The sequence below is a fragment of the Salvelinus namaycush genome, chromosome 2 (genome assembly GCF_016432855.1).
Source record: "Salvelinus namaycush isolate Seneca chromosome 2, SaNama_1.0, whole genome shotgun sequence".
Classification (NCBI taxonomy): domain Eukaryota; kingdom Metazoa; phylum Chordata; class Actinopteri; order Salmoniformes; family Salmonidae; genus Salvelinus; species Salvelinus namaycush.
The window spans coordinates 1442832-1451438 of record NC_052308.1 but is presented as its reverse complement, the minus strand read 5'-3'; the positions used below and the strand labels follow the sequence as shown (position 1 = coordinate 1451438).

General features: G+C 52.8%; 1 protein-coding gene across 1 annotated transcript in view; it reads right to left on the bottom strand.

Moving 5' to 3' along the window:
• Positions 1-3308: 3308 nt before the first annotated feature.
• LOC120020108 (sarcolemmal membrane-associated protein-like) overlaps positions 3309-8607 on the bottom strand; it is a 93228-nt gene continuing 87929 nt past the window's right edge. Inside the window, exons 15-16 of the mRNA XM_038963558.1 lie at positions 5369-5605; positions 3309-3520 (exon numbers count right to left, since the gene is read on the bottom strand). Coding sequence (XP_038819486.1) covers positions 3309-3520; positions 5369-5605 — 449 coding nt within the window. The remainder of the gene's footprint in view (positions 3521-5368; positions 5606-8607) is intronic.

The window sequence follows — 8607 nt, the reverse complement described above, 5'->3', positions numbered from 1 at the left end:
GTCACTAGACTCTCTAGTGGTGATGTAGAACACGTCAACTAGACTCTCTAGGGTGATGTAAACACGTCACTAGACCTCTAGCGGTGTGTAGAACACGCTCACTAGACTCTCTAGTGGTGATGTAGAACACGTCACCAGACTCTCTAGTGGTGATGTAGAACACGTCACTAGACTCTCTAGTGGTGATGTAGAACACGTCACCAGACTCTAGGTGATGTAGAACACTTCACTGACTCTCTAGTGGTGATGTAGAACAACGTCACTAGACTCTCTAGTGTGTGATGTAGAACAGTCACAAACTCTCTAGTGGTGATGTAGAACACGTCACCAGTACTTTCTAGTGGTGATGTAGAACACGTCACAGACTCTAGTGGTGATGTAGAACACGTCACTAGACTCTCTAGTGGTGATGTAGAACACGTCACTAGACTCTCTATCGATGTAGAACACGTCACTAGACTCTCTAGTGGTGATGTAGAACACGTCACTAGACTCTAGTGGTGATGTAGAACACGTCACTAACTCTCTAGGTTGATGTAGAACACTCGTCACTAGACTCTCTAGGTGATGTAGAACACGTCACTAGACTCTCTAGTGGTGATGTAGAACACGTCACTAACTCTCTAGTGTGATGTAGAACACGTCACTAGACTCTAGTGGTGATGTAGAACACGTCACTAGACTCTCTAGTGGTGATGTAGAAACACGTCACTAGACTCTCTAGCGGTGATGAAGAACACGTCACTAGACTCTCGTGGTGATGTATAACACGTCACCAGACTCTAGTGGGATGTAGAACACGTCACTAGACTCTCTAGTGGTGATGTAGAACACGTCACTAGACTCTCTAGTGGTGATGTAGAACACGTCACTAGACTCTCTAGTGGTGATGTAAGAACACGTCACCTAGACTCTCTAGTGTGATGTAGAACACGTCACTAGACTCTCAGTGGTGATGTAGAACACTCACTAGACTCTCAGTGGTGATGTAGAACACGTCACTAGACTCTCTAGTGGTGATGTAGAACACGTCACTAGACTCTCTAGTGGTGATGTAGAACACGTCACTGAGACTCTCTAGTGGTGATGTAGAACACGTCACTAGACTCTCTAGTGGTGATGTAGAACACGTCACTAGACTCTCTAGTGGTGATGTAGAACACTCACCAGACTCTCTAGTGGTGATGTAGAACACGTCACTAGACTCTCTAGTGTGATGAAGAACACGTCACTAGACTCTTAGTGGTGATGTAGAACACGTCACTAGACTCTATGGTGATGTAGAACACGTCACTAGACTCTCAGTGGTGATGTAGAACACGTCACTAGACTCTCTAGTGGTGATGTAGAACACGTCCTAGACTCTCTAGGGGTGATGTAGAACACGTCACTAGACTCTCTAGTGGTGATGTAGAACACGTCACTAGACTCTCTAGTGGTGATGTAGAACACGTCACAGACTCTCTAGTGGTGATGTAGAACACTCACAGACTCTCTAGTGGTGATGTAAACACGTCCACAGACTCTCTAGTGGTGATGTAGAACACGTCACTAGACTCTCTAGTGGTGATGTAAAACACGTCCCTAAACTCTCTGTGGTGATGTAGAACACGTCATAGACTCTCTAGTGGTTTGTAGAACACGTCACAGACTCTCTAGTGGTGATGTAGAAACACGTCACTAGACTCTCTAGTGGTGATGTAGAACACACGTCACCAGACTCTCTAGTGGTGATGTAGAACACGTCACTAGCTCTCTAGTGGTGATGTAGAACACGTCACTAGACTCTCTAGTGGTGATGTAGAACACGTCCACTAGACTCTCTAGTGGTGATGTAGAACACGTCACTAGACTCTCTAGTGTGTGATGTAGAACACGTCATAGACTCTCTAGTGGTGATGTAGAACACGTCACTAGACTCTCTAGTGGTGATGTAGAACACGTCACCAGACTCTCTAGTGGTGATGTAGAACACGTCACCAGACTCTAGTGGTGATGTAGAACACGTCACCAGACTCTCTAGTGATGTAGAAGCCTCCTTCACTCACGCTGTCAAACATACCCTCGTAAAACTGACTATCCTACCGATCCTTGACTTTGGCGAGTTTCATTTACAAAATAGCCTCCAATACTCTACTCAGCAAACTGGATGCAGTCCATCACAGTGCCATCCGTTTTGTCACCAAAGCCCCATATACTACCCACCACTGCGACCTGTATGCTGTAGTCGGCTGGCCCTCACTACATATTTGTCGCCAGAACCACTGGCTCCAGGTCATCTATAAGTCTTTGCTAGGTAAAGCCCCGCCTTATCTCAGCTCACTGGTCACCATAGCAGCACCCACCCGTAGCACGCGCTCCAGCAGGTATATTTCACTGGCCATCCCCAAAGCCAACACCTCATTTGGCCGCCTTTCCTTCCAGTTCTCTGCTGCCAATGACTAGAATGAATTGCAAAAATCGCTGAAGTTGGAGACTTATATCTCCCTCACTAACTTTAAGCATCAGCTATCTGAGCAGCTTACCGATCGCTGCAGCTGTACACAGCTCATCTGTAAATAGCCCACCTTCGCTACTATGGCCTATTTATTGCCTTACCTCCTTACTCCATTTGCACACACTGTATATAGATTTTTCTGGTATTGACTGTACTTTTGTTTATCCTATGTGTAACTCTGTGTTGTTGTTTGTGTCGAACTGCTTTGCTTTATCTTGTCCAGGTCGCAGTTGTAAATGAGAACTTGTTCTCAACTGGCCAACCTGGTTAAATAAATTTGAAATAAAAAATTCAAAAATATTTCCAATGACGGCCTACCAAAAGGCAGAAGGCCTCCTGCGGGGACGGTGGCCTGGGATTAATAAAAAATACAATATAAATATAGGACATAACACACATCACAAGAGAGACAACAGAGAAACCTAAGACAACAGCATGGTAGCAACACAACATGGCAGCAGCACAAAACATGGTACAAACACCTACTACCATATCCCGTACCATACTACCTACTACCATGTTGCCTTCATCCTGTCTGTTACATGTGAACTAATGGCTCAAGAAGAATGTTATGAATGTTTTTAAGGCTCAGCGCAATGACTGTTCATAGAGGATCAGCTGTTGTAACCGGTCTACATCTCCTCTCTGTAGGGGAGGTGGAGCGTCTTCAGAAGGGCTGGTCCGGTCTGCAGCAGGAGTGTGACTGTCTCCGTTCTGAGAAGACTACCCTGGTGAACAGACTGCACAGACTGGAGACTGACCTGGACAGGTGGGTCTACACACTGCAGATTTGGGGGGGGGGCTCTGACTGTCAACTGAACACCGTAGCCGTCACACTAGACATGTTAGGGGGTGGGTTGAGGTCACTCCCACCGCTGCCTGTACAAGGTGGGTTGAGGTCACTCCCACCGCTGCCTGTACAAGGTGGGTTGAGGTCACTCCCACCGCTGCCTGTACAAGGTGGGTTGAGGTCACTCCCACCGCTGCCTGTACAAGGTGGGTTGAGGTCACTCCCACCGCTGCCTGTACAAGGTGGGTTGAGGTCACTCCCACCGCTGGCCTTACAAGTGGGTTGAGGTCACTCCCACCGTGCCTGTACAAGGTGGTTGAGGTCACTCCCACCGCTCCTAACAAGGTGGGGTGGAGGTCACTCCCACCGCTGCCTGTACAAGGTGGTTGAGGTCACTCCCACCGCTGCCTGTACAAGGTGGTTGAGGTCACTCCCACCGCTGCCTGTACAGGTGGGTTGGTCACTCACACCGTGCGTACAAGGTGGGTTGAGGTCACTCCCACCGCTGCCTGTACAATGGTTGAGGTCATCCCAACGCTGCCTTACAAGGTGGTGAGGTCACTCCCACCGCGGCCTGTACAAGGTGGGTTTGAGTCACTCCCCACCGCTGCCTGTACAAGTGGGTTGAGGTCCCTCCCACCGCTGCTGTACAAGGTGGGTTGAGGTCACTCCCACCGCTGCCTGTACAAGGTGGGTTGAGGTCACTCCCACCGCTGCCTGTACAAGGTGGGTTGAGGTCACTCCCACCGCTGCCTGTACAAGGTGGGTTGAGGTCACCCACCTTGTACAGGAGGTGGGGGGAATGACCATAGGGGGAACAGCAGTATGATCATTGAGGAGGTGGGGGGAGATGACCGTAGGGGGAACAGCAATATGATCATTGAGGAGGTGGGGGAATGACCATAGGGGGAACAGCAGTATGATCTGAGGATGGGGATGACTAGGGAACGCAGTATATCTTGGGGTGGGGGAATGACCATAGGGGGAACAGCAGTATGATCATTGAGGAGGTGGGGGGGATACCATAGGGGACAGCAGTATGATCATTGAGGAGGTGGGGGAGATGACTTAGGGGGAACAGCAGTATGATCATTGAGGAGGTGGGGGGAGATGACCGTGAGGGAACAGCAGTATGATCATTGAGGAGGTGGGGGAATGACCATAGGAGGAACAGCAGTATGATCATTGAGGAGGTGGGGTGGGGGGGGTGACCATAGGGGGAACAGCGTATGATCATTGAGGAGGTGGGGGGGGGGGGGGGTGGGGGGGGGACCATAGGGGGAACAGCAGTATTATCATTGAGTTGAGGGGTGGGGGGGGGGGGTGACCATAGGGGAACGGCAGTATGATCATTGAGGAGGTGGGGGGGAGATGACCATAGGGGGAACAGCAGTATTATCATTGAGAGGTGGGGATAGGGGGGGGGGGGGGGGGGGGGGGGGGGGGGGTGGGGGGGGGGGGGGGGGGGATGACCTAGGAGGAACAGCAGTATATCATTGAGGAGTGTGGGGGAGATGACATAGGGGGAACAGCACGTATTATCATTGAGGAGGTGTGGGGGGGATGAACCATAGGGGGAACAGCAGTATGATCAATTGAGGAGGGTGGGGGGGATGACCATAGGGGGAACAGCAGTATGATCATTGAGGAGGTGGGGGGAGATGACCGTAGGGGGAACAGCAGTATGATCATTGAGGAGGTGGGGGGATGACCATAGGGGGAACAGCATATGATCATTGAGGATGTGGGGGAGATGACCGTAGGGGGAACAGCAGTATTATCATGTAGGGGTGGGGGGGGATGACCATAGGAGGAACAGCAGTATGATCATTGAGGCAGGTGTGGGGGAGATGACCATAGGGGGAACAGCGTATTATCATTGAGGAGGTGGGGGGAGATGACCGTAGGGGGAACAGCAGTATGATCATTGAGGAGGTGGGGGGGATGACCATAGGGGGAACAGTGGGGGGAGTAGCAGGTAAGGTTAGTGAGAGTTGGGGGAGGGGGGAGCAGGTAGCTGAGTAGTGGTGGCTATTCAGCAGCCTGATGGTCTGCGGGTAGAAACTATTGTCCAGGCTTACAGTATTTGCCCTCGTCTGAGTGATTGAAGCAGGGAGGACAGTGCGTGGCTGTGGTGCAGGGCGTGGCATGGAGGACAGGGCGTGGCTGTGGTGCAGGGCGTGGCAGGGAGGACAGGGCGTGGCAGGGAGGACAGGGCGTGGCAGGGCGTGGCAGGGAGGACAGGGCGTGGCTGTGGTGCAGGGCGTGGCTGGGGTGATCTTCTTGGCCTTCCAGTGTCAACTGGTGTTGTAGGTGTCCTGTTAGGCAGGCAGTGGTCACCCAGCGTTCAGCTGCATCACCCAGCGTTCAGCTGCATCACCCAGCGTTCAGCTGCATCTCTGAAGTGCTTTGTGGTCCGTGGATCAGAACGTGTGCTCTCTGGCGCTCCTGTAGAACACTGAGGGCCCTCTGGGATAGGCCGAATTTCTTCAGCATCCTGAGATTGAAGAGTCGCTGTTGTTTCTTCACTACGGTGTTCATGTGGTTAGACATTTCAGCATCTCTCCCAGGTGGCTGGGCTAGCAGCTAGTAACTGTCTGGGTGTGGGGTAGAGGTGGCTGGACTAGCAGCTAGTAACTGTCTGGGTGTGGGGTAGAGGTGGCTGGACTAGCAGCTAGTAACTGTCTGGGTGTGGGGTAGAGGTGGCTGGGCTAGTGGTAGTAACTGTCTGGGTGTGGGGTAGAGGTGGCTGGGCTAGCAGGTAGTAACTGTCTGGGTGTGGGGTAGAGGTGGCTGGACTAGCAGGTAGTAACTGTCTGGGTGTGGGGTAGAGGTGGCTGGGCTAGTGGTAGTAACTGTCTGGGTGTGGGGTAGAGGTGGCTGGGCTAGCAGGTAGTAACTGTCTGGGTGTGGGGTAGAGGTGGCTGGACTAGCAGGTAGTAACTGTCTGGGTGTGGGGTAGAGGTGGCTGGGCTAGCAGGTAGTAACTGTCTGGGTGTGGGGTAGAGGTGGCTGGGCTAGCAGGTAGTAACTGTCTGGGTGTGGGGTAGAGGTGGCTGGACTAGCAGGTAGTACCTGTCTGGGTGTGGGGTAGAGGTGGCTGGGCTAGCAGCTAGTAACTGGTCTTGGGTGTGGGTGAGCTGGCTGGACCTTAGAGCAGGGTAGTACTGTCTGGTGTGGGGTAGAGGTGGCTGGACTAGTGGTAGTAACTGTCTGGGTGTGGGGTAGAGGTGGCTGGACTAGTGGTAGTAACTGTCTGGGTGTGGGTAGAGGTGGCTGGACTAGCAGGTAGTACCTGTCTGGTGTGGGGTAAGGGGCTGGACTACAGTAGTAACTGTCTGGTTGGGGTAGAGGTGGCTGGAACTAGCATGTAGTAACTGTCTGGGTGTGGGTAGAGGTGGCTGGGATAGCACATAGAACTGTCTGGGTGTGGGGTAGAGGTGGCTGGACTAGTGGTAGTAACTGTCTGGGTGTGGGGTAGAGGTGGCTGGACTAGCAGGTAGTAACTGTCTGGGTGTGGGGTAGAGGTGGCTGGACTAGTGGTAGTAACTGTCTGGGTGTGGGGTAGAGGTGGCTGGACTAGCAGGTAGTAACTGTCTGGGTGTGGGGTAGAGGTGGCTGGGCTAGCAGGTAGTAACTGTCTGGGTGTGGGGTAGAGGTGGCTGGACTAGTGGTAGTAACTGTCTGGGTGTGGGGTAGAGGTGGCTGGGCTAGTGGTAGTAACTGTCTGGGTGTGGGGTAGAGGTGGCTGGGCTAGCAGCTAGTAACTGTCTGGGTGTGGGGTAGAGGTGGCTGGACTAGCAGGTAGTACCTGTCTGGGTGTGGGGTAGAGGTGGCTGGACTAGCAGGTAGTAACTGTCTGGGTGTGGGGTAGAGTGCTGGGCTAGCAGTAGTACCTGTCCTGGGTGTGGGGTAGAGGTGCTGGGCTAGCGGTAGTACCTGTCTGGGTGTGGGGTAGAGGTGGTGGGCTAGAGGTAGTACCTGTCTGAGTGGGGTAGAGGGGTGGCTAGCAGCTAGTAACTGTCTGGGTGTGGGGTAGAGGTGGCTGGACTAGCAGGTAGTAACTGTCTGGGTGTGGGGTAGAGGTGGCTGGACTAGCAAGTTGTAACTGTGTGGGGTAGAGGTGGCTGGGCTAGCAAGTTGTAACTGTGTGGGGTAGAGGTGGCTGGACTAGCAAGTTGTAACTGTGTGGGGTAGAGGTGGCTGGACTAGCAAGTTGTAACTGTGTGGGGTAGAGGTGGCTGGACTAGCAAGTTGTAACTGTGTGGGGTAGAGGTGGCTGCTAAGCAGTTGTAACTGTGTGGGGTAGAGGTGGCTGGGCTAGCAAGTTGTAACTGTCTGGGTGTGGGGTAGAGGTGGCTGGACTAGCAGGTAGTAACTGTCTGGGTGTGGGGTAGAGGTGGCTGGACTAGTGGTAGTAACTGTCTGGGTGTGGGGTAGAGGTGGCTGGACTAGCAGGTAGTAACTGTCTGGGTGTGGGGTTAGAGTGGCCCGGACTAGTGGTATAACTGTCTGGTGTGGGTTAGAGGTGCTGGGCTAGGCAGGTATAAGCTGTCTGGGTGTGTGGTAGAGTGGTGGCTGGACTAGCAGTTAGTAATGTCCGGGTGGTGGGGTAGAGGTGGCTGGGCTAGCAGGTAGTAACTGTCTGGGTGTGGGGTAGAGGTGGCTGGGCTAGTGGTAGTAACTGTCTGGGTGTGGGGTAGAGGTGGCTGGACTAGTGGTAGTAACTGTCTGGGTGTGGGGTAGAGGTGGCTGGGCTAGCAGGTAGTAACTGTCTGGGTGTGGGTAAGAGGTGGCCTGGACATAGCCAGGTAGTTAACTGTCTGGATGTGGGGGTAGAAGGTGGCTGGACCTGTGGGTTAGTACTGTCTGGGTGTGGGGTAAGAGGATTGGATAGTGGTATAACTTCCTGTGGAAGTGCTGGCTAGCTGAACTGTTCCTGGGTGTGGGGTAGAGGTGGCGGACTAGCAGGTTAGTAACTGTCTGGGTGTGGGGTAAGGAGGTGGCTTCTGTGGTAACTGTTTTTAAGAGGTCGATGTTGGAGGAAGACCTTGTCTGCGGTAGGTGTGGGGTGAGAGGAGATGAGCTAGAGGAAGGGCTGACTGTGTTAACTGTCTGTGGAGGTGTAACAGACTGCTTATTGGTAAGGGCTGGGCTAGTGTAGAACGTGGTGGGGATGCGGAACAAGGTGCGCTGGGTGGAAAGGCTATGTGGTATAACTGTCTGGGTCGTGGGGTGGTGGGGCTAGTGGTGTAACCTGCCGGGGTGGTCAGCTGGACTAGAGTAGTAACTGTCTGGGTGTGGGTAGAGGGCTATCTCT